Raw genomic sequence first — 24,413 nt, forward strand, 5'->3', positions numbered from 1 at the left:
CTCAAGCTCTCCAAATGCTGGCTGTTTTTCCCTGAGACAGCTGCCCTGCCAAGGGCCCAAGTGGAGGATGCTCCACAGTGGGGATTCAGTGTTATCCTCATTCAGGGCCTTATTTGTCATTCCAGCCCTGCTCTAGAACCAGAAACTCCTTCCCAGGCCTTTCCCTGTTCCCCTCATCCCTGCAGTGGGTCAGTCAGGGCTCCCCAAACCCACAACACCCAGGATTTTACAGGAGGGGAACTGAGGAGCAGAGCCTTGAAGCTGGGCTTTGGCAGCAGCACCGGGATGCTCCTCCAGGGAAGAGGCAGCTCCACATGCAGGGAGTTGGGGCAGCAAAGGAGCTGAGCCAGGTGTGCAAATCCAGCAGGTCCAGCGTGGCAGGAGTGGGAGGGAAATCCAAAGGACCTCTTGAGATGTATCAGCACAGAGAGACTGGACTGGCAGCCCCCCGGGGAGGAAACTTCATCTTTCTGAGGCGTTTTGAGAGGAAAAAGAGCAGCAGCACTGAGCCCCTCAAACCCACCCCCCAGCAGGAACCAGGCTCAGGGAAACAACGTGTTTGCAGAGGAGTTTCTATATCTCTTTAAATAAATGTGAACTCGTGCCATATTGCAAAGAAGTGTGAAGCCTGGCTATGAGGTACAGTACAGCCAGAAAATTAAGAGAGATTTGAAATAGACAGGGAGACTTTGCTCTGGGGCAAAACTGTGCCTCAAATGCAGTGTGTTAACTCAGAGGATGAAGTCCTCTGGACCCACATATTTCCAGGGTTCAAAATCCCTTTTTTTCTTTCCCAGAAGTGTTTCCTTTTTTCCAAATTAAATTTAAAATGACCCCTGCAAAGGATTCTTCCCTGTGGTCACCCCTCACTGAGCCCTGGGAGCACGAGGGCAGGCCCTGCTTTATTTATCCACTGCGCTGCCTGAGGACTTTGCTTCTGTCAAATAAAAGTAAAATCATTGCTTGCCTTTCCTCCAGGAATGTCAGCATGTTCTTAGAACCACAGAATATCCAAAGCTGGAAGGGACCCACAGGGATCATGAAAGTCCAGTTCCTTCTCCTGTCCCCTGCATTCATTTATCCTACTTGACCCCCACTTCCCAACTTTCTGCATCTCAGACCCACTTAAACATCTTCTCCCTCCCCCCCCCTTTGCTTTTTCCATCTAAACTTCCTTCTGCTCCCTCCCCCCTTTCCCCAAACCCAAACAAACCCACGTTCCCATCCCCTAATAGAGGCTGATTCATGGTTTGACGTCAGCAGTTGCTCTCCTGGCCAGACCCAGCTCTAATTGACACATTCCAGCTGCTGCCAGCAGCACGTGTCCCATCTGGGAAGCTGGGCAGTGCTGGGAATGTGGGGGCTGGAGTGACACAGCACAGAGGGAACTGCTCAGTTGTGCCTTCAGAGGCGGAAAGGGAGATCCTGACTTTGATCAGTTATTTCTCCAAGTGCAGCACTGGAATTAAGGCAAATGAGGGAAGAGATGGAGGTTAAAAAAAGAACTTGGCTCGGGGTTTGGGTTTAATTCAGAACACTGAAGGAGGAAAAAAGGCAATTTTAGGAGTAGGTTCAGAGCAAGGCTTTTATCCAGCACTGATCTCATCCCCTTCTCCATGGACTGCTCGGCACCAGCAGCCACCTGCCCCCTTCCTTCCAAAATGTTCAGCCCACCTGGGAATTGTGGAGCACCACATTCCAACAGACACTGCTCCTGCTACCCTGCCCAGCAAAAGGAGCTGGGTGCTTGGACCCTGAAACAAAGCAATTCCAGCTCTGGGGTCTTTCCCATTGAACCAGGACTGAGGGGCTCCAAAAGCAAACCCTGACCTTCTGAGGCAGCACCTTTTCCTGCCCCCCCAGGGCAGGCTGGATTATCCTCCCTGGTGCAGCAATCCCAGCTCTGCCCAGGGCAAGCTGAGGGTCCTGGAGCAGATGGAGCTGTTCCAGAGCTGCCCAGCAGAGCCCAACACCGACTGCACCCACCCCATCAGCACTGGGGAGCTGGAGGCAGCAGCAGCTGCAGGTAAAGCACAAATCTGGTTGCCCAGAACAGTTTTTAATGCCCTCTGAAACCTGGGAATGACAACAAACTTAAGGTTACGCAGAATATAGAACTTTATTCATGTTAAATGCACCCACTTGCACTCCCACTTGTCACACGTTCTCCAGGACACGGAGACATTCCCACCTCAGAGGGATGGAGCTGTCCCTCTGCCTTCCCTGAATGACACACCACCAATGCTGGCAAAGCAATCCAGAGGGAATTTGTTCAGCACAAACTATACAGGGAATTCCTTTTCACTGCTCTGGGCAGCTCTACACAGAATATTAGCTACACAAGGACTCCAAACCTACAGACAGCTGGAATTCAAGTGTCTCCAATAACGTCTCCAATATCCACATTAGTCAAACCCAAGATTTTTGGTATTTAGACACTTGAGTCCTGGTCTGGATTCCAACCCTTCTCCCGGTATCCATTCAGTTGTTTAAAATAATAATCAAAATCCTTGTGAGGGATAAGTGGATTTTGCCAAAAGCAACAGTGGCCTGGGAAAAGCTCTCCTGGGAAGAATGTGTTTGTGGGGAAATAAGCTCTGTCAGCCTGACAAGGAGATGAGCAGCAAGTGCAGTGTGTAAATTACTTCCTACAAGTGCTGTTTTCCCCCTCCCGTGCACATCAGACTTTAGTTACTACAACGAAAGCTCAGGACAAGAACTCTGGAAGCATTTCTGATGGACAGAGAGCAGAGGGAGAACTGAACTATGGTGTTTGTCTGCAAAGGTAAAGCCAACAATAACCACAATCTCATGGAAAACTAAATTCTATAAAATAGTCAGAAAAAACAAGGATCTGCTGCTGAAAGCGGCTCAGCTACTTCTGGAAAACTGCAAGAATTGCCTCCCCCAGGAAGGACTTCCCAGCAACAAGCAAGAGGAGAAATACCATAAATCCCAAGTTCTTTGCAATTCCTTTTGGTCAATTCCGTGTTCCAGCCCCCCCAGAACCCCCCAAACTGGACAACCTGCAACACCTCAAACCCAGGAGCCGTGTGAGGGACACACGGGAGCGGGGACCTGCCAGGCCCCCGAGGCCCAGGGGGACAAAAACCAGCTCTGAGCAACTACTGAGGGTGGGACGGGCTCCTTGTTCAGTCGTCAAAGTCGGGAATGTCGTCGTAGGAGTAGCCCCGGTAGCCCTTGGAGGCGTAGTAGGCGATGCGCAGGTGGTAAAAGCCCGGCAGGAACACCAGGATGCCGATGATGAGCACGGGGATGGCACGGTCCGTTTCCTGCAGGGAGACACGGCCCAGGGCAGTGGGAAGAGGTCTGCATGAGGGGCTTGCCTTTCTCTTACATCCTGGGCTAGTGGAAGGTGTCCCTGCCCGTGGCAGGGGGTGGAACTGAACGGGCTTCAAGGTCCCTCCCAACCCAAACCATTCCAGGATTCCATGATTATCTGTGCCCAAGGCAGGACACAGAGGAAGGGCTCAGACTGGCTCTGGGCTCCTGCCTCTGAACTTCTGTGACCTGTGTGAGCACAGGAGCTGGGGGGGAGCAGAGCTCCACCAGCCCTGTCTCACACACCTGAAGGACATGGATATAATATAATAAATATAATAGAATAATAATAATAAAGAAATATAATAGTGAGGGCAAAGCAGGGAGAGAGGGAGGAGATTCTCAGGATGACCATCCAATCTGGTCTAGTGGAAGGTGTCCCTGCTCATGGCAGGGGTTGGAACAGGATGATCTGTAAGGTCCCTTCCAACCCAAACCATTCCATGATTCCATGGTTCATCCCCAAGGCCTCGCTGGCTGAGAAATAAAAATCCATCCTAAATCAGAAAAATCAGTTGTCATTAGGCTGAGCCTTTAATCCTCTCCTGGCATCTCCTCCTTGCTGCAGGAACCCCTCGAGGGACCTTCTCCTGATCCCCCCTGGATGTGCAGCCAGGGCTGGGAGCTCCCTGTGCCTGGAGAGCTCCTGACAGAGCCCAGACCCTGCTGGTGCCACTCTGATAAGCAGAGCTGCCAACTGACAGCGATTCCTGCAGCCAAGGGACAGGGGGAGAAGCACCCAGGCAGCTCCAAAGAGCAGATCCCTTTCCCATGGATCTGCAGAGGTGGGAAAACTGCTGCTGTGTCCTGGACAGGCTCTGGCATCTCCTGCCCGAGTCACCAGAAGATCTGCACTGGAGGTGATGACCCCAGGCTGAGGTTTTCCCAGGACAACGAGCTGGACTCTGCAGGGACATGAAACTGGACCCCAGGGAGGGCAGGGACACTCAGCCCTCCCTGGCAGGTCTCCAGCCCAGCTCTGAACCTGCTCCAGACTGCAGGGATCACAGGGATCTGCTGCCAGGGAAATGGCACAGCAAGGCCGTGGTGGGAATGACTTTCCAGGTCTTTGGCTCTGGATTTCTACACTGAACATGATCACAGAATCATGGAATTGTTAAGGCTGGAAAAGACCTTTGAGGTCATCAAGTCCAACCATAACCCACCACCATGTTCACCATTAAACCATGTCCTCAAGTGCCACATCCACATGTTTTTTGGACACTTCCAGGGATGGTGACTCCACCACTGCCCTGCAAAGCCTGTTCCAGGGATGAATAACCCTTTCCATGGAAAAACCTTTTCCTAATATCAAATCTAAACCTCCCCTGGTACAACTTGAGGCTGTTTCCTCTGGTCCTGTCACGTGATGGTTCATGAGGGCTCACAGTAGCCTTGAGGGCAGGGCAGGCAATGCAAAACTGATAACAAGTGTAATTAAAGTGTAATTAAAGTAATTAAAGCACTCACTCCTTTGCTGATGTACCCTGCCAGCAGCAGGGCTCCGATGATGATGAGGAAGGTCCCAATCATGAAGAGCACAACAGCCAGGGCGATGGCCTTGTAGGGGATCTTTGGTGGGCTCTTCTTGAACTGGATGGCAAAACCCCAAATATTGAACAGGTTAACTCAGCACAGCTCCCCTCCCAGCAGGGCAGAGCTGGGAATCTCACAGGGACAGAGGGCTGAGGCAGCTCTTCCCCGAGGAATCCTGCCCATGGAGCCCCTGCTGAGCCAGCCCTTCCACCCATCACCTCACCTCTGCTCCACATCTCACCTCCCCCCATGGAAATGCATCTGTTAAGCAACCAGTCTTGTTTCCAGGGAAGCTCTATGGGTTTTCCAGAGGGGAAGGGCCGAGGTGGTGGCTCCCACCCAGCTCTGTCCCTCTCTGAGCTGCAGCTGCTCTACCAGAGATGCACAAACAAGCAGCTGCCCATCAGTGCAAAGCTACAGCTGCCTGTCCTCCTGCTTTACTGTTTCCTTCCCCTTTTCTTACCTGCAGGTCAATGTATCCATCATCAGTGCTGGAGAGCTTGGAATATTTGACTTTGCTACTGGGAATCCCAGCAGAGAGGTTGGTGCGGGACGGCATCATTCCATGGGGGGCTGGGCATCACCTAGGACCTGGGAAACACAGGGAAGAGCAAAAACATGGGAGAAAACTGGGTGGTGGAGTCTGGGAGCAACAGATCAAGTTTCTGAGGAGAAACTAAAGAGTCAAGGCTGTTCCAACTAAAAAGGCAAAAATTTGTTCTTCAAAAATTGTTCTTTGTAAATTAAAACTTTTCAAACAAAGTATTAAAGCATTTTATTTTAAGCTTAAAATGCAAAATGGATACAGCTGCAAGGAGGGTTTACCAATTCTGAAAGCAAAAGCCAAGCTAAGGTAGAACCTGTGCTTAAAACCAGACTGAAAATCCAGAATATCCTCCCATGTCCAGCCCAGCTCTCGTTTCGCAAGGGGATCCCGCTGCCAGCAGGGAGGTGTCCCAGCTCCAGCTGCTTCCAAACAGGGACACCAGCAAAGAAACCCAAACCAGAGTGAAACAAAGCAGCTTTTCAACCACCAGGATGTTTTGCAACAGAGCAATTCTGGGAATTAAAAAAAACAACCAACCACAGGAGACTGGACTGAAATGGAGGTGTCGTGGATCCAGCAGGAGCTGTGACTCAGGGGGAGCATCTCAAGGGGATGGAGTGAGTGGGATGAGGTCACCAACACTCCAGCAAGGAGCTTGTCCCTTGGAGCCCACCTTCCCAGGGGCTGGAGCTGGGATCCATCCTGCCAACAGCCCCGGACCTGCAGAGCCAGGAACAGGGCCCAGCAGGACCTGAGTGTCTCCTCAAACACAGCCCAGGGCTACAATTCCCAGGAGAGGGGCAAGAAAGGGCTTCCCACCCTTTCCAGCCTCAGTGGTGCTTTTATTTGCTGAGAAAGTGTGGAATAAAGAGAACAAAAGTGCATATTCCAACTGTGCCAAAAGGAAGGGATAAAGACACTGTTCCCATAACAGGATTTAGCATTAAAGGTGAGGCATCTCCACAAAACCCTTTGTGCCCCTGTTGTTAATCACTGGCATGTTCCCCACTCAGGTTTGTTCCTCCTGCTGTAAATTTGACTTTTATAAAAGAACCAACGCCCTCTGATCCTTAACCCCCACAGCTTTGAACTTCAGGGCTTGTTTTGGTAGCAAAACCCAAATATAGAAAGAACGTCTTTAGGAAATCCCTCCCACCCACAGGGTGGTATTCCCAGCTCCTCACATATCCCTGTTTTTCAGGTCCCAGCACCCAAACACCCCCAGGGCCTCCAAAAAACTCCCCACATGCCTGGGGGTGGATGTGCAGGAGGGGAAGAAGCCCAGATATATCAGCATTTCTGAAATGAAAGTCACATTTCCTGACTCTGCCCCATTTCCCCCTCTTTTCTCACCCACCACCCCATTATTTACCAGGTTTTTTAGTGACTTCTTAGGAATTATTTCTAATTTACACCTGCACAAGTTGTCTGCCTTTCCCATTACATCACCTATGAATAAGAAAGAAGCTATTCATGACAAATGCATAAAATAATACTCTCTCAGAGAGTTTAAAAGCCAGGTTTAACCCCATTAAGCCTCATATTGAGCCTACAGTGCATTAAATTGTGCTCTGCAACGGTCCAGGAGCAGAAACAAGAATATTTACTTTATATAAATAAACGAGCAGGGCCTAAGCAACTTGGCCAAGATAATTAAGGCTGTAATTCCAGATTTCAGTTGTGTTTTAAACCCGGGGAGGATCTGGGAAACACAAGCCCGGATTCCCGATTATCCCCTAAACCGGAGCAATGTTCCACACGGGACACACGGAAGGGCTGGGGGGGGTCACTCCGGCCCTTTTGGGAGCTCACACCTCAGCGGGGACACCCGAAACACAAGTGCTGTGAGGAGAGGCTGAGGGAGCTGGGGCTGTTCAGCCTGGAGAAGAGGAGGCTCAGGGGAGACCTCCTCACTCTCTGCAACTCCCTGACAGGAGGGGGGAGCCAGCTGGGGGTTGGTCTCTTTTCCCAGGCAACCATCAGCAAGACAAGAGGGCTCGGTCTGAAGCTGTGCCAGGGGAGGGTTAGGTTGGAGATTAGGAAGAATTTCTTTGCAGAGAGGGTGCTCAGCCATTGGAATGGGCTGCCCAGGGAAGGGGTGGATTCTCCATCCCTGGAGGTTTTTAAGCTGAGCCTGGATGTGGCATCAGTGCCATGGGCTGGGAACCACGGCGGGGTTGGATCAAGGGTTGGACTCGATGATCTCGGAGGTCCCTTCCAACCCAGCTGATTCTGTGATTCCGTGGAAGTGTCCCCGGACATCCCCAAGTGTCCCCGGGACATCCCCAAGTGTCCCCGGGACATCCCCAAGTGTCCCCGGGACATCCCCAAGTGTCCCCGGACATCCCCAAGTGTCCCCGGGACATCCCCAAGTGTCCCGGTGCCGCCGGTCCCCACCTCTCCCGGGCGCTCCCCCCGCGCTCCCGGCCTCGCGTCGCTCCCAAACACCTCCAAACCCATCCCAAACCCACCCCAAATCCCCCCAAACCCACCCAAACCCCCCAAATCCCCCCCCAGCCCCGTTACCCGGTGCCGGCCCGGCCCTTCCGCGCTGCCCGGGAAGTTTATCCCGGTGACGGCGATTTCCTTCCAGGTCACGGCCGCGCCCCGCCGGCCTTTCCCGGCCTGGCGCTCCAGGGAAAACCGCTGGAATTCCTGCCTTCTTGGACGAGGGTGCTCCGGACCGTGTCCCGCGACATCCAGCGGGGCTCATCTGGCATTCGCAGGGGGTTTATGGACCGGCGGCTTCGTCCGCGCCTTCCAATAAAGCTGCTTTCCCGAAGGATGCTCCCGGCTCTCTTCCAGCCGGGAATATCCCGGGACATTCCTGGGGACGTTGTGAAGGGCTGAGAGGGGACACACACGCAGCCAGGGCGTTATTTCAGCACCGGGAATGTTAACTGGGGTGGGACAGTGTGGGGATGTGCCTCCTCCAAGGAGCTTCCCAAGGGAACTGCGTCCTGTGAATTAATAAAATACGGGCTGGATTTGGAGCCTGAGAAGTCCAATCTCCTTAAATTCCTGAGAATTATCCCTCCCCCCTTCTTATTTATTACCTCCTTGGTGAGAAAGTCTAAATATATAAACTCGTAAAACTTCCTCTCTCAAATGGGGAGAAAAACACAGCATTTATTAACCCTCCCAGGCATTTTTTGCGTTTGGTTGGGGTTTTAGGGTTTTTTTTTGTTTTGTTTTAAAGGGAACATCCTTTAAAATTTTCATTATTTGGGCCTGGCAAAGTGAAGGTCCAGCTGCTTTCAGGATTTATGCAGAGACCAGACAGGACACAAGTGTGTAAGGACCAATGTTAAAGGATGTTTCTTCCAACAACGGGCTGCTCAACTTGGTCATTTCAGCTGTAAAAATAAGCAACTAAACAATTTGGCTGATTTTTACAATGTGTTTATGGGTAGAACAGCACAAAGGAAGAGTTTGGTGACCTCTGCTACAGCTGGAAGTTGCACCAAAAAGAATTTGCTTCGATCACTGGTTTTACACCCCAGAATCCTTCCCTATTTCCATATCACAAACCTTGGATTCCCCGCTGAAGCCAAAGTTTCCACAAAATTCTTCCAAAACCAGTTTGCCATGGGCACCACAGGGCTGATCCCGTCCCAGCACCACATTTGGAGAGACAAAAAGCTCCCTGGTTATTTAAGGCTTCTACCACTGCTCTGGGCAAGAATTCTGTGACTGTTGAAAAACTTCAGGGTCGAAGATCTTCCTTTCCAGACTTTTCCTGAATTCACCAGCCAAGGAAGTTGAGGATAAATGGAGACACGAGACAGCTCAGCATGGGAGGCACCTGCAGCACAGCAGCAAATCGGGGTCTAAACCACAGAATCCCAGACTGGTTTGGGTTGGAAGGGATCAGAAAGATCCTCTTGTTCCACCCCCTGCCATGGGCAGGGACACCTTCCACTAGCCCAGGTTGCTCCAAGCCCTGTCCAACCTGGCCTTGGACACCTCCAGACCATCCCCAGGAGCAAAGCAGTGCTGCTCCCAACAGGATCAAGGTCCAGGGCACGGGGAAATCCTGTCCCCAGCTCCGAGCAGGGCCCAGTGTCCATCCCACGGCAGCACCACCGCTCTGACCCAGCGGGATTCGTTTCCTCGCCGGCACTGCCACCTTGTGCCATCCTCCTGCTCCGTGACTCGGGGCTTCCAAGGGATGGGTTTTCAGGCAGTTTATGCTCAAGCTACTCCTGAGTTGCTGAGCAGTGGGAAGGACACAGCCCCCTGAAAAAATATACTTAAAATCATGGGATTGTCTGGGTTGGAAAAGACCTTTAAGATGGGCAAGTCCAACCATCAGCCAGCACCACCACCGTGTTCACCATAACCCATGTCCTCCAGTGCCACATCCACACCGTTTTTGGACATTTCCAGGGGTGGGGACTCCACCACCTCCCTGGGCAGCCCCTTCCAATGCTTTACAACCCTTTCCATGAAGAAAGTCTTCCTGATGCCCATTCTGACCCTCCCCTGGCACAGCTTGAGGCTGTTTCCTCTTGTCCCTGGTTCCCTGGGAGCAGAGTTGGACCCCCCTGGCTCCCCCCTCCTGTCCTGGATTGCAGACCCCAGAGCCCCCTCAGAGCCCGAGTCCCCCCAGCCCCACAGCTCTCAGTGGGTCACTTGGGCTCAGCAGAGACCAAAGGGTTTGTGGAACCAACAGTGAAGAAAAACAGCAACTGCCTGGAACTGCTCTGAAACCGTTTTTCACGATCAAACACCTTCAGGGGGACCTTTAAACCCTCACCCACAGCAAGAGGGTCACAGACACCCTGGGCAGGGGTTGCTGGTGCCCAGGGAGGGGACAGCAGCAGGGGAAGGTGTGGGAGAGGTTCCCACTGACCCACCACAGACCTTCCCCTCAGAGCAGCAGAGCCAGAGCCAGGAGGGGTCCCAGTGCCACCAGTGCCCTCAGGGGAGTCCCCAGGGCAGCCACAGGGACAGGGACAGCCCGAGGCAGCTCCGGCACCCCCAGGGTGATGGTTGTTACAGAAAGTGTTTCACTGAACCCCTGCCCTTGAATCACAGGCAGCAGGTCACGGGAGGTGACTCTGCCCTTCAGGTGAGACCCCCCTGCAGAGCTGCTCCAGCCCTGGAATCCCCAACATCAGAAGGATTTGGAGCTGCTGGAGCGAGTCCAGAGGAGGCCCCGGAGCTGCTCCAAGGGCTGGAGCCCCTCAGCTCTGGAGCCAGGCTGGGAGAGCTGGGGGGGTTCACCTGGAGAGGAGAAGGATCCAGGGAGAGCTGAGAGCTCCTTGCAGGGCCTGAAGGGGCTCCAAGAGCTGGAGAGGGACTGGGGACAAGGGATGGAGGGACAGGACACAGGGAATGGCTTCCCAGTGCCAGAGGGCAGGGAGAGATGGGATATTGGGAAGGAATTGTTGGCTGTGAGAGTGGGAGGGGGTGGGATGGAACTTCCAGAGAAGCTGTGGCTGCCTCTGGATCCCTGGAAGTGTCCAAGGCCAGGTGGGAGCACCCTGGGCTGGTGGAAGGTGTCCCTGCCCATGGCAGGGGGTGGCACTGGAGGAGCTTTACAATCCCGTCCAACCCAAACCATTCCAGGATTCAGGGAAACAGCATCAGGGACCAATTAATTATCCAAAGTGTAACCACACCCTCCATTCACAAATTAAATGACCAAGGCTGGGAATTCTGGGCCTGCAGTGCCCTGAGAAAGGAGCCTGGGCACCTTGGCACCTGACAAAGGTTTGATTCACTCCCCCATCCACATTTCAACAGGACAAACCCCATGAAATTATATCTTTTATTTCAAAGTATCAGTTTCAAAAATAAATGAAGTCAAAGTCACACAAACTTGTGGCATAATAAAAACATCAACCCTAAACTACAGTTCCACAGGTGAAACTCCAGGAGACATCTTGACTCATTAAATATTGTCCCCCTTCTCCTACTCAAGTTGAGAGGAGTCAGAAATTTCACCTCCAGACAGCATCCAAGAGATTATTGGGAGTACAGGAACAGACTAGAAAACCCCAAACAATTCCTATTTCCAAAGATGCCAAGGATAGCAAAAGAGTAAGTTGAAAAATATTTACAAAGATATCTACAAGCCAAGCCTAACAGTGCTCCCAGGATGCTCCAAGGCACTGGAATTGCTGTCACCACCATTCCCTTCTCCAAGCCACGAGCAGATCCCCCTCAGTCCTGCCCCAGTTAAGAGCCTTCCTGCTGGTCCTCGATCTTTGGAGCCAGGTAGTACTTTAGGTGTCCCATGTCAGCGATCTTGTACTCCACCACTGGGAAAGAGAGAGGGGAAAAAGGGTCTTCACAAGGTTCTACAGCAAATTCAAGTCACAAGTTCCAATCCTACGAGATTTCTCTGGCAGAGCCACTTGCACTCACCCAGAGGGACGTCTGCAGACATGCTGAGTGTGACTGTAGGGGACAGGGGAGTGGCTTTGGTGAAGAAGTTCAGGTACCTCAGGGCAAAGGTCAGCTGGACTGGCTCGTTCATCTCTATTGTAACCTAAAAAACCAGGGCAGACCTCAGGAAATGCAGCTGCAGGAGCTCCCTCCACAGAACAACTCAGACAAGTAACTCAGACATGTCAGGCAGGGGTCAGCACTGCTGGGGCCCAGGGCAAGGGCCTCACACTGGCAGGGACTCGTGGTCCATAACCCACAAACCAGGGGCAGAGACAGCTCTGTCCCTGCTCACTGCAGGGGCTCACAGGATGTGCTGAGCTGGGGGGGACCCACAGGGACCATCAGTCCAACCCTCAGCCCTGCACAGGCCCACCCTGTGTCCCAGAGGATCATCCCAACCCTCCTGGAGCTCTGGCAGCCTTGGGGCTGTGCCCACTGCCCTGGGCAGCCTGGTCAGTGCCAACCACCCCCTGGGTGCACCAGCTGCCCTCTAAGGTCCCTTCCAACCCAAACTGTAACTCTCCGACCCAACCCCGCAGCTTCAGAGAACGAGTTCTGTGCACTCACAGCCTCCTCCTCCTTGTCCACGTTGCTGGTCTGGGACAGTTTGATGTTGCCGTTGCCCAGCTCCCCGTTGGCCGAGAACTTGACGCCGTCCTTGGCGCAGGAGATGACGACGGCGTCGCCGATGTGACTCAGGTCGCGGCAGATCCGCGCGAACTCCGCCGACGGCATCTTCACCACGCAGCTGTACTCCTGCTCCTGGGGACACGGTGTCACTGCCCTGCTGCCAGCCAGGGCACTGCCCCGCCGCCTGGCTGCCCTGGCAGAGCCACAGTCACTCGCCCTCGGACCCCACACTCATTGTCACCACACTCAGACATCGGCCACTTGGGCCCCGACTTACTGGAATCCCGAGCTGCTCCACATCCAGATCCATCAGCTTCATCTCGTAATCAGAGACCTTCTCCTGATCTAAAGGAACAAAGCACAGTGTGACCAAGTGTGACCAACAAGTTACCAACCTGAATTTGACTTCTGTTACTCTTCCCCCCCCCAAAACCACCTCAGTGATGACAGCATGATCCACCTCGTTTCCTCAGAGAGGAAACCTGGAAGTGCCCCAAACAGCCCTTTATAGGCTGAAAAAGTACAGATAAGGGCATCAGAGTGTGGCCTAAAAAAGTCATCTTCTTACACAGAAATTACTGGTCAAGTTGATCAAGTTCCAATTCCCAGACTGTTCAAAGAGTTTGAGTGTCAGGTGTCCCCTCCCATTTCCCTGCTATTTATTGTTATTTCCTTCCCTCTCTGTGGTTTATGAACCGTGTGTGGGGTCTGTGAGGCTGCCTGAGAACATCACACCAACAAACGAGTCCCCAAATTCAACACTCACTCGGTGCCTCGAACACCAGAGCCAAGGTGTCTGCGTTGTCCTCTGCCCGCAGGGTTATGATGTCCTCATTCCCTGCACACTTCAGGATTTTGGACATGCTGGAAGGGAAAAAAAGGCAGGTGACCCTCAGGACTGGAAGCTGTGATGTTACAGTTGTGTGAATAAAATACTCCAATCTGTGTTTTCAGCTTAGGATGATGTTGTGACTGTCAAATTCAGCAAAACACGAGATTTCCAAGTGCCAGACACAGCAGGGCAGGACATGACACCTGTTGTAGAGCAGAACTTGCAGCCAGGAGATGCTTTGTGACACAAATTACAACTGCAGTGTCAGTGAAGTAATGACTTATCTTTATTTATATCAGCCAAGATCCGTGATTGAGTTTTATTAAAATTTGTTATTTGCTGATTGGGATAATTCCTGGCTGGAATTTTCAAGATCCATTTGATGGTTCGATTTGTATGAACTTTAATAAAAGCAGTGAACTCTTTTTAGGAATCAACCTTCTGGATGCTGCATTCCCAGAGAATCTCAGCTATCAGTGACAGCTCTCCTTTCAACCCTGTTGGAAAAACGGGAGGGGGGGACTTTATCCATGTCAAATCCTGATGTTATTCAGCCTTCAAAGTGCCTCTTGCCCCAAGAGCAGCACAGGGCTGGACATCCTGCAGAGCACAGGAAGACATTCAGCTGGGCAGTGACAGAGCTGATTCACAGAGTGGGTGAAGTTTGGAGGGACCACAGAGGTCACTGGTGCCACCTCAGTGCTGCAGCAGGGCCATCCCAGAGCACATGGAAAAGGGTTGTGTCCAGGTGGTTCTGGAATATCTCCAGTGAGGAGACTCCACACCCTCCCTGGGCAGCCTGTTCAGTGCTGGGTCACTGCACAGCAAAGAAGTTCTTCCTCATGTTCAGGTGGAACCTCCTGGGCATCAGTTTGTGCCCGTGGCCTCTTGTCCCATTGCTGCCCCCTCCCCCAGCAGAGGCTGGTCCAGCCTCTGACACCTCCTTTAGGTATTTATCTCCCACTGAGGAGGTCCCTTCTCCAGGCTGAGCAGCCCCAGCTCCCTCAGCCTTTCCTCTGAGAGAAGCTCCACTCCCCTCATCACTTCTATAGCTCCATGTGCCTCCTGTCCTGAGGAGCCCAGACCTGGACACAGCACTCCAGGGCTAAGCAGAGGGGCAGGATCACTCCCTGTCCTGCTGGCCGTGGTCTTCCTGACACCCCCCAGGATTCTGTAAGGACCAAAGAAGGGCAACGAGGCTGGGGAAGGGTGTGGAGCACAAGTGCTGTGAGGAGAGGCTGAGGGAGCTGGGGGGGCTCAGCCTGGAGAGGAGGAGGCTCAGGGGAGACCTTCTCACTCTCTGCAGCTCCCTGACAGGAGGGGGGAGCCGGGGGGGGGTCGGGCTCTGCTGCCAGGAACCAGCAGTAGGACAAGAGGGCACAGCCTGGAGCTGCCCCAGGGCAGGTTTGGGTTGGCCATGGGGAAGAAGTTCTTCCCAGAGAGAGGGATCAGCCCTTGGAATGGGCTGCCCAGGGAGGGGGTGGAGTCCCCGTCCCTGGAGGGGTTTAAGCAGAGCCTGGATGTGGCATCAGTGCCATGGTGGGGGGGACAAGGTGGGGTTGGGTCACAGGTTGGACTCGATGATCTCAGAGGTCTTTTCCAACCTCAGTGACTCTGTGATTCTGTGACTTTAGAGCCGTAATTAGTCTCTCCAAAGGTCCATGGCCGCGGCTCCTCCCGCCCCGCACCAGCTTTTCCCGCCACTCGGCGCCGGCAGTGACGTCACGGCGCGCGCCGCGAAAAAAGGCGCGAGATCCGTGAGGGGAATTTGGGGGGGGAAGGGCCGAGGGGACTCCGGGCGCCCCCCGCACCCGCTCCCTCGCCCCGCATCCCTCCTCACACCCCCTCACACCCCCCCTTCCCTGCCGCCCTCAGCGCCTCAGCCCCCGCTCGGCTGCCCCGTCCCAGCGCGTCCCGCTGAGGCCCCGTCGCCGCCCGACCTGGACAGGTTGACGCCCATGGCGATGTTGCGGTCGCAGCGGTACGTGTCGAAGCCCTCGGAGCGCAGCGTGAGCTGCACCAGGGAGACGTGCGAGGAGTCCATGCTCTGCAGGCTGATGCCGCCCGAGCCCAGGTCCCAGCAGGCCTCGGTGATGAGGTCCTTGAGGGCCTCCAGCACCCGTTTGAGCACCGAGCCCTGCACCAGCCGCGCCTCGAACATCCTGGCGGCAGCACCAGCGGGAGCAGCAGCAAAAGAAAACACACAGTCAACGATCGAAGACTGAACGGGGCCTCACGCAAACAGCCCCCTTTACAGCCTCTGTCGCCCCGCCCACTGCCGCGCGACAGCCAATCGCCAGCGGCGCTCTCCTCCCTCTGCCCAACCCCATCCACGCTTTCATAAAGGCCCCCCCCATTGCTGGCCAATCACAGCGCCGCTCCGCCGCGTAGTCCCGCCGCGCCCCGCGGCTCGAGCCAATCACCGCGAGCGTTACACAGCCCCGCGGTCCCCGCCTCGCTGCGCAGCGATGGCGGCGGGGCCCGGCAGCTGAGGCGGGACCGATCCCTGCAGGGTCCCTCCGAGAGGGTTCCGGATCCCTGCAGGGCCTCGGCTAAGGGGAGCGCTGATCCCTCAGGGCCCGTCCGCAGGGACAGCGCGGCGGGCGCGCCCCTCCTCAGATACCGCTTCCTGACGGGAACTGCGGGCCGGGGTGAAAACCGTCCGCAAGCCAAGCCCGTTAGTGCCGTTAAAATAAACACCTTCCCGCGCGCGGGGCTCCCCCATCGCTCCCTCCCTCAGTGACGCACTCCCTCCACCATCATGGCGTCCCCCAGCATCCGGGTCGGCCCCAAGCCCCGCCCCCTCGCCCATCCCGTGCCGCCCATTGGTCGCCGGCGGCGCCGCTCCCTCCCCAACATGGCGCCCATCATGAGCCCGCCACACCTGGGCGTGGCCAGCGCCGCACAAACCCCGCCCCCCAGCCCATCCCGCGCCACCCATTGGCCGGTGTGCGGCGCGGTGGCGCCCCCTGTCGGCGGCGGGCGGCGGGCGCGGGTCCGGCATGGCCGAGGTGCGGCAGCGGCCCGGGCGCGGCCCCGGCGGGGCCCGGGACCCCCAGGACAAGGTGCGGGGCGGCCCGGGGGGACGGGAGGGGATGGGGAGGGACGGAGGGTAGGGGGGGGAGCGGCTTGTCCCGCTGCCTTGTGGCGCGACCGCTGCGCGACCCCCGCGTGGCGTGGGGGGGGGGGGGGGGGGGCGTTTATTTGCCCCTCGTTGGGTTTATTTGACACCCCCCCGAAGGAGCAGATCCCGCCCCGGGGGGGATCGACAGCCGGCCCCGGGTCCACTGGGAGGGAGCGCGGAGATGGGGATGTGAACTGTGTTTGTGGGGTATCCCGGGTACAAACCTTCCCTTGGGGGGGATTTGGTACCTCCGAAATCACCCCCAGGGAATGAAGGGGGGGTGTTTACAAACCTGCCCTCGGGGGGGCCTTTGGTGCCTCCCGAATCATCCCCAGGGAATGAAGGGGGTTCCCAGACTTTCCGTTAAGGAAAGACTTTGGTACCTCTGAAATCATTCCCAGTGAATGAGGCTGGGGTTCCAGACCTTCCCTTAGGAATAGCTTTGGTGCCTCCCAAATTGTCCCCAGGGGATGAGGTGGCCGGGGGCGGTTACAAACCCTGCAGGTTCCCTTTGGGAAGTCCTTGGTACTTTCTAAATCATCCCAGGGAATGAGTCTGGGGCTCCAGACCTCCCCTTAGGAAAGATTTTGGTACCTTTTAAATCATCCCCAAGGAAGGGGGGGGCGGCGGGGTCACAAACCCTGCAGGTTCCTTTTGGGAAGACTTTAGTACCTTCTAAATCATCCCCTGGGAGTGAGTTCGGGGTCCCAGACCTTGCCTTAGGAAAGACTTTGGTACCTCCTAAATCACCCCCAGGAAATGCCCTCCCTGTGGGGGCTCTGTGGGAGTTCAGTGAGGAATGAAGTTGTGTTTCTCTGAAGGAAAAGGTTTGTTTTTCCACAGCAGAAGAGCCATGGAAAGCCAGCCTGGCTCTGTTTTCCTGTACCCTGAGCCTGGCTGGATGCTCATGGTAACTCTCTGTTGTCACCCTTGTCATCTCTGTTCCTGCTCCTCCCCGAAGAGGAAAGGACCAAGAGGAATAAACAGCCAGGGAAAACTTTGTAAATAACATTTGCGGGGTCACAGAGAGCAAAAACTGGAGGGAAATGTGGTTCTTGCTGCCTTGGTGTTTAATGACCTGTGCTGGGAGAGGCCCTGGGCCCTCAGCACCATCACAGGAGTGTTTTCTCTGTTGCTGCACCAAGGATGCAGTTCAGAGCAGCAGGAAACCATTAGACTAAACTCTTCTGCAATTTAAATGCGATTTTAATGCTATTTTAATGCTGTTTGAGTAGCAGTGAAACACCTGCAGGAGCTGTGCAGGCAGGATGGAGGGAGGTTTGTTGTGCTGATGTGATCAGAGGGTGACCTGGCACACACAGAAGGGAGAGTGGGTAGCCTTGATGTAGATCTGGAGGTTCTGCCTTTTTCATAGTTCCCTGGAGCTCTGATCCCAGGTTTCCTGACCTGAGTGAGTGGAGCACCAAATGGCTCCTGGGTTGTGGTTGTGCAGAGGGTGAAGCCGTTGTCCTCGACATAAGTACCTTTGTCCCAGCTGGAATTTTCTTTGCAGCAGAAAATCTTCAGGGAGTTTTCTATTCCAGAACTTTAGTGGGAATTGGAAGACCTCCCTCAGCAGGCTGGGGGGGCTGGTGCTGCTTAACTGGAGCACAGCCAAACCCCCTGGGCCAAGCTGGGATTCGCTTTAGCTCCTAAAAGAAGGTCAGAGGCCACTGTTCCCAGTGCAATCCTGTTATTTCCAGGCAAGTATTGTCATGTGCAAGGAGGCTTCTGAAGGACTCCTCAAATATTTCCTTGGAGTCAATGACTTGGAGTGTCCTTCCTAGAGAGAGGGAATGATTCTGTTGTGCTGCTCCTCCTAAATCAGCTCAAATGAATTGCAGGAGGGAAAAAAATAGAAAGAGATGTTTCCAAGCAGTGAGGAACAGCTCCTCCGAGGTGCTGAATGTGATGTTTCTGAGGAGAGAGGAGTGCTGGGAGCAGGGAATTTCCCCAAATTGTTCAATCCAGCTGCTGGGAGGTGTTACCTGGTGACTAATCCTGCTGCTGTGAATCCCTCTGGTGCCATGCTTTCCATGGCAGCTCAGGGGCAGGATTTGCTTTCCTCCCCTGACATCCAGCCCTTGGGTTTTGAAATGCCTGGAAAAGCCCGGGAATAACAGCAGGGAAGGGCCAAGGCAGCAGAACTGCTTGTGGTCCTGGTGGTCTCTGCCTGCCCAGGGCTCTGCTGCAGGTGCTGCTGGGAGAGGGGACATTCCCATTCCTGCTTTGTCATGCACTGAGCCCTGCCAAGGAAAATCACTTAGCAGCAGATATTTTATTCTCCAGAAACCCTTGTGGCTTCTGGAAAGAGCTCTCAGCATGTTTAAAGAAAGGAGATGTAAACACCGAGGCGGGTTTCAGGTGGTTGTGTTTTGTGCTTGTTCTCACTGCTCTGGTTTGAGAGTGGGAATAGGGAGGTTGGTTTCACTTTCTGCTCCTCTTGCCTTTGCCCAGGGTCCCAGCTTTGGTGTCCCTCCCTGCTGGCACAGCTGCCCCTGAGCTGCCCCAGTTGAGCTCCTCATGCCAGAGCGTTTGAAAATCGATTTTTGTTCAAACTGTTGTGCAACAATCTTCGTCTCAGAGGGAACAAGGCAACATCTGTTTGTTCTGCTCAGTGAACTCCCCCTCATCTCCCCAGTGAAAAAACAGGCAAAATTGCCCTGGTGTTGTTTGTACCCATTTTCTAAGCCCAGAGCACTGGGATGCTGTTACCTGTTGGTGTTTGTGGGGTGATATCTGAGATCGTGGAATCCTGGAATGGGTTGGGTTGGAGGGGACCTTAAAGACCATCTCATTCCACCCCCTGCCATGGGCAGGGACACCTTCCACCAGCCCAGGTTGCTCCAAGCCCTGTCCAGCCTGGCCTTGGACACTTCCAGGGATGCCACAGCTTCTTGGGCAACCTCTGCCAGCGCCTCACCATGAAAGAAGTTGTAATTTCTTGTTGCCTTGCAGGTCCTTCTCCCTTGGTCTTTGTAGACTCGTTCCTTTGCTCCGTGGCCTCATTCATTATCCAAACCCTGAGGTCAGTGCCTCTCTCCTGTGTTCAGTGCATCCCAGGAAACCACATTTTCTCTTCCAGCTCCCAAGGAGAACAGAAGTGCAAAATAAAATTGTTTCCTGATGCCTGCAGAGCTCCTGAAGGCTCCTGCTGGTTTAGGGGGATTTTATGATCCTTTCTCAGTAGCTGTTTGTGCTTTGTGTGACTGCACAGTGAGGACTGAGGGATTTTTCCTTTTCCATCCTTTTGCTGGGATGTTGCACTAGTAGTTGAAACTGGGGGGTTCTCAGACATCCCAGGGCCTCTGCCCGTGGAAGGGGGGGATGAAGGTCACACCCCCCATCCCTTTGGCTTTATTTACCATCCCCTTTGTCCCCTGCAGTCACTGCCTGGCTGGAACTGGAATGATTCTGTACTTGAGAAGTGTTGGCTGATGGAAACTCTGGTTCTTTCCAGCCCAGCTTTGCAGTGGACTGACAGTGAGACTTTTATCTGGCTGCATCTGGTTCGTGTGGTACAGAAAGTGAAAGACTGGCATCCAAGCCTCGTGATTTCTTGTGCTTCCAGGCATTTATTTCTCGTGTTTCCAGGCATTTTGCAAGAATTCCCTGGTGATCTAAAGGACTTTGAAGCTGCTGAGGCAAGTGGATACCATACTGTCCCCTTAGGTCTGCTTGGGAGGGTGAAGGGTGGCAGGGAACAGCTGCCTGGGCTGGGCTGGAGCAGCAGCAGCAGCTCCAGTTTTGGAGTTCAGCTCAGGAGAGGGTGCAGGACACAGAGAAATAACAGTGCAGGTGCTCTGAAGGTTTAGGCAATTTCAAATCCTGTTACTTCCCATGTTCCAGGAGAGCTCAGAGCTCCCACTAGTTGGGAGTTTGTGATAACAAGATGAGGTTCTTGTAGGACCAAACCCAATAAACCGCTGCAGTGACGCTTCTCTTGATCTCATCAGGATTAAGAGAGGCTGAAGGACAAGTCTGCTTCCAGACCCACTCCAAAAGCTTAATTTTTAATAGCTCTTAATGTAATTTTAGGCTCAATTCCAAGCACCAGTTTGCTTGGCCTCTGCTGAAGCACGAGCCTCATTTATTGTGGAGAGATGTTCACAATCCCAGCTCTGCTGGGAGAAGACACTTCAGCCTTCCCTGCTGTTGGATGCTGAGCTCTGTGTGTGCCCAACAGCTCCTGGGCATCCTTAGTTGTGGCCTGGAGGGACTGGACTCACTGTGTTCCTGATGGAAAAGGGACTCAAATTGGACACCTTTGCCATTCTTTCCTTTGGAAGGGCTTTGACTTGGCCTCTACTCCTTTCACCTGTGTCCTTCTCATTTGTGGTGATGCCAGAAAAGTTTGATCCCGGGAAGATTTTGTCATTTTAAGGGTTGGGTGACTCCCCTTGGGCTGTGAGGAGATCCTTTCCTTCCCTGGGAGCAGCTCTTCACTCTCAGTGCTCTCATCAAACCCCCCAAGCACACGTTGCTTTTCCTGTTCCTCAGCCCTTTGGATAGTGCAGGCCTGGCTTCTGTTTCCCATCCTTATTTACTGAGTAGATTTATTCCTGGCTGCTCTGGAGGGCCACACAAGTGAGTGTCCCTCTCAGCAGTGTCTGGAAGTGGCTGTTACCCCCAGACCTCCCTGTTTTCCCCAGTGTTCCTGCAGGATCTTTGTGGATCTGTGAGCTTCTTCCCAAGCTCCCTCTTGCTGCTCCAGTGGTCTGTCCTCAATTCCAGTCATTTGTTGTGCACAATATGGTCAGGATAGCATGGGGTGATGGAGGGAGGCACATCCATAACTCCCTAGGGATACTCCTCTGGCTTTGACCCCGTTGCAGGTTGAGGTCAGTGCTCAGATGAGTTGCTTTGTACATAAGTGATGTCTCTGCTGAGGCTCCGAAATCCTGTGCTCTCTGTGATATCTGGGAGGGATTCCTGTGGGGGGAGGGATGTTTGGTGCTGAGAAGAGGGAAGTTGGGATGTTTGTGTGTGTCTTCCAAGCAGAAAAAAATCCTTAGGACCAGTGTTACTGTCTGTCAAGCACAAACCACAGGTTAAGTGGCAAGAAAACCATTTTCTCCTCCTGCCTGCCTTTGGTGAGCAGTGATTAACACCAGAGGTAAAAGTCCTTGCAGGTAAAACCTATGGAATCATAAAATCCCAGACTGGTTTGGGTTGGGAGGGACCTTAAAGCCCATCCAGTGCCACCCCCTGCCATGGGCAGGGACACCTTCCACTAGCCCAGGTTGCTCTAAGCCCTGTCCAACCTGGCCTTGGACACCTGTGACTTCAGCAAAGCACTGATGTGGGTTCATCAGGATCATGTCTAAAATACTCATCCAAGTCCTGCGTGGCTCCTTTCCTTGATTAGTTCAAATAAAGCCAAGGGGATTGACTGGCAGAACAAGATTGTGGCACCACCTCACAGTCAGCAAATTAAATGGCCTGGTGAGATTTTTTTTTCTGATTATGTTTTGGAAAAATATGTGTTAACACCAGAGGAATTGAGGGTCAGAAGCCACTGGCCTTGGTGTGATGCAGACTCTCATTTCAGAGGCCAAAAATAGCCTTTTCCTGCACTAACCTTCAGAGTGAACAGTTGCTCCAGAGCTGTTTGTTCTCCCTCTTATTTGTCCCAGCTCTTCCAAACAACAGCAGATTGAAATGTCTGTGCAGGCTCCAGCAGACACAGCTCCAGCCTCTCCCAGCACCAACTCCCAGAGGCTCTTGGAGCTTTGCTTTCCTGTTCCTGGACATGTTTCTCTGTCTCTGCAGGGGTGACAAAGTGCCAGTGTGGAAATGCCAGGAGAGCACAGGGATGCCAGTTAAATCCAGGAGAACCCAGGAGCCTCTCCCCAAAACATCTCCATCCCTGTTTCAGAGGGGGAGGCAGGTTCCTTTCTTAGCAGGAGGAGATTCTGGGGGAGTGCCAGAACCACGGAGCTATTTTTGTGCCCGTTTGTACACAATAGCTGGTCCCTGCTGCACTTCCCTCCTGGATTCCCTGGAATCCACAGACCCTGGAGTGGGTGCTGGGGGTGCAGGCAGGGGATGAACTGATGAGTCAACAGGGAGGTGTGACTTCACGGGGATCAGATTTGCTGACATGGAAATCAGGCTCCTGTGCCAGGCTGTTGTTGTGCTGGCTCTGAGCACATCCCACTGCTGAGGGATGGACTCCCTGTCCAAACAGAGCAGGAGCTTTGGGAGCATGAGATGAGTTTTCTTTGCTCTTTCAGCCACTGTACAAACATTTCTGCTTTTTGTGTTGTTATTTTAGGCATGTCCCAATTTCCATTGCACGCCTTCAACTGGAATATGGCTATTTTGGGATGGGGAAGGGAGTCCTTTATCAACATAAACGAAACCTGAGCTTTGTTGGGTTGTTTGAGACAACAAATCTCGCAGTCAGCAGGAGATGCCAGCTTGGAGTGGGACATGACAATCTTGAATTTAGTTTTCCTGCAGGTGACCTCCCAGCCTGAGAAGTTCAAGCACTTTCTGCAGCACTTGCAACAAAACCAGTGTCTTTCTGGGCTCTTAGTACAAATCAAGCCTGGATGGTTGCTTGGTTCTTCCTTCCCGTGTTAATGGTCTCCAAACTTCTCCCTTGTTTCACCCTCCTGAAAGAGAATCTCCTGAAATTTGGGAGTGCTTGGGTGATTTGTCACCTTGATGTCACCCAGAGGGGGGTTTGCTGGGGCCCAGCAGCTGGGGGAGGTGGGCAGTGTAGGGAAAGCAGGGAGAAGGGGAGAGAGGAACAGCAGTTCTCCTGGATGTAGGAATTAAAACCCCTTCTCAAAAGCACAGAGATTTTCATAACTGAGGCTGCTGGGTTTGTGTTCATTAAACTAATTATCTTGGCTTTGATCCTGCCAATGTGCTCGGAGGTGAGAACAGCAGAGGCTTCGGTGCAGTTGGTCCCTTTTGTTCCAGCTGTCAGGTTTTTTTGCCTGAAACAGCAACTCTGTTTCACCCTTCAGCTTTCATTTCATATTAACATTTTCTGTCACAGCTTTTTGTTAAAATCTGGCAGGAAGTCTAAACTAACCAGCTCCTGGCTCTGAGGAAGGTGCCCAAATAATGGCATTTCTTGCACAAATTTAATCTGCCATTGAATACTTAACTGTGGATCTGTATTGGGCAGATTTTTGGCAGGGAGGGAGCTGACTCGTTTCTATGACAACTGAGATCGTGTCATGGATATTTGGGTAAAAAACCCGAGCTTCCTCTGTGAGAAAACCATTGAAATGTGAGCACAAATTTCGTACCACACGGTTGAAGGAGTTGGGTTGTTTAAAGAAAGCTCAGACAACTCATTTCTCCGTGTATCTTTCTTCAGGGTGATAAAATATTTGTTGACAAATGTTGCTTAGATCTGCTGATTTCATAAATGTAAAAAGTGAGCAGGTATCTGGTTTTTCCCCCATCTGCTCTGGTTCACCAGGAGAAACATCCCTTGCAGAGATTTGGGGTTTTACTCTTTCTTCTTATCATGACTTATGTAGAAATCAATGAATTAATATAAAATGGGTCTTGTTATCTTGATTTTATTCCTGCACTCCTTTTGCCCTTGATTCAGTAAGAAGCCTTCAATATTGAAATGATGAGTTGAAGAAGGAGCCTTGGGCTTGCCAAACCTCCCCCGTTCAATTTAGTAACTCCACGTTGGTAATAAAAGCCAGTAAAAGCTGCTGATTGTGTTTTAATAGATTTAATGCTTGCCCTGTAAAATAAATGGAAAAGTAAAGTCAGATCCCAAGGTAACCAGAGAGAAGATTTGCTTTGCTCTTACTGAGGAGTTTTAACTGTTTCCCAGCTCTGCATCCTGCAGGTGGATGTCTGACATCCTGAGAGGTCTGACATGGATGTCTGACATCCTGGGAGCTCTCACATGGATGTCTGACATCCTGGGAACTCTCACATGGATGTCTGACATCCTGGGAACTCTCACATGGATGTCTGACATCCTGGGAACTCTCACATGGATGTCTGACATCCTGGGA

At 53.1% G+C, this 24,413-nt stretch overlaps 3 protein-coding genes across 5 annotated transcripts in view; 1 reads left to right on the plus strand and 2 right to left on the minus strand.

Moving 5' to 3' along the window:
• Window positions 1–2,094: 2,094 nt before the first annotated feature.
• TMEM230 (transmembrane protein 230) lies at window positions 2,095–8,276 on the minus strand. 2 transcript variants are annotated; one of them, XM_027669103.1, is made up of 5 exons: window positions 7,952–8,276; window positions 6,798–6,874; window positions 5,342–5,469; window positions 4,813–4,935; window positions 2,095–3,293 (listed from the first exon to the last, which is right to left on the minus strand). In XM_027669103.1, the coding sequence occupies exons 3-5, from the start codon at window positions 5,438–5,440 to the stop codon at window positions 3,153–3,155; spliced, it is 363 nt and encodes a 120-aa protein (XP_027524904.1). In that variant the 5' UTR covers window positions 5,441–5,469; window positions 6,798–6,874; window positions 7,952–8,276; the 3' UTR covers window positions 2,095–3,152. The 2 variants fall into 2 exon arrangements, with proteins under 2 accessions (XP_027524904.1, XP_027524903.1); XM_027669102.1 differs by lacking the exon at window positions 6,798–6,874 and having other exon boundaries at window positions 7,952–8,268.
• A 2,913-nt stretch (window positions 8,277–11,189) lies between these two features.
• Window positions 11,190–15,951, minus strand: PCNA (proliferating cell nuclear antigen). 2 transcript variants are annotated; one of them, XM_027669104.1, is made up of 7 exons: window positions 15,856–15,951; window positions 15,227–15,448; window positions 13,221–13,318; window positions 12,732–12,799; window positions 12,392–12,586; window positions 11,801–11,924; window positions 11,190–11,694 (listed from the first exon to the last, which is right to left on the minus strand). In XM_027669104.1, exons 2-7 carry the CDS (start codon window positions 15,445–15,447, stop codon window positions 11,612–11,614), a joined length of 789 nt encoding a protein of 262 aa, XP_027524905.1. In that variant the 5' UTR covers window position 15,448; window positions 15,856–15,951; the 3' UTR covers window positions 11,190–11,611. The 2 variants fall into 2 exon arrangements, with proteins under 2 accessions (XP_027524905.1, XP_027524907.1); XM_027669106.1 differs by having other exon boundaries at window positions 15,910–15,928.
• A 331-nt stretch (window positions 15,952–16,282) lies between these two features.
• CDS2 (CDP-diacylglycerol synthase 2) overlaps window positions 16,283–24,413 on the plus strand; it is a 25,048-nt gene continuing 16,917 nt past the window's right edge. Inside the window, exon 1 of the mRNA XM_027669085.1 lies at window positions 16,283–16,351. Within this exon, the coding sequence (XP_027524886.1) occupies window positions 16,289–16,351 (63 nt within the window). The 5' untranslated portion in view covers window positions 16,283–16,288. The remainder of the gene's footprint in view (window positions 16,352–24,413) is intronic.

The sequence above is a fragment of the Corapipo altera genome, unplaced genomic scaffold, assembly GCF_003945725.1.
Source record: "Corapipo altera isolate COAL_440 unplaced genomic scaffold, ASM394572v1 61022, whole genome shotgun sequence".
Classification (NCBI taxonomy): domain Eukaryota; kingdom Metazoa; phylum Chordata; class Aves; order Passeriformes; family Pipridae; genus Corapipo; species Corapipo altera.

What these genes read in the sequence shown, in the direction of transcription:
- PCNA (XM_027669104.1), bottom strand. Translation starts at nt 15,447, where the DNA reads ATGTTCGAGGCGCGGCTGGTGCAGGGCTCGGTGCTCAAACGGGTGCTG. An exon ending in ATGGGCGTCAACCTGTCCAG is followed by an intron (nt 13,319 to 15,226) that starts GTCGGGCGGCGA and finishes TTTCCCTTCCAG; the next exon opens with CATGTCCAAAATCCTGAAGT. An exon ending in GTCTGCAGACGTCCCTCTGG is followed by an intron (nt 11,695 to 11,800) that starts GTGAGTGCAAGT and finishes TCTCTTTCCCAG; the next exon opens with TGGTGGAGTACAAGATCGCT.
- TMEM230 (XM_027669103.1), bottom strand. Translation starts at nt 5,440, where the DNA reads ATGATGCCGTCCCGCACCAACCTCTCTGCTGGGATTCCCAGTAGCAAA. An exon ending in ATGGATACATTGACCTGCAG is followed by an intron (nt 4,936 to 5,341) that starts GTAAGAAAAGGG and finishes TTTGCCATCCAG; the next exon opens with TTCAAGAAGAGCCCACCAAA. An exon ending in CAGGGTACATCAGCAAAGGA is followed by an intron (nt 3,294 to 4,812) that starts GTGAGTGCTTTA and finishes GTCTCCCTGCAG; the next exon opens with GAAACGGACCGTGCCATCCC.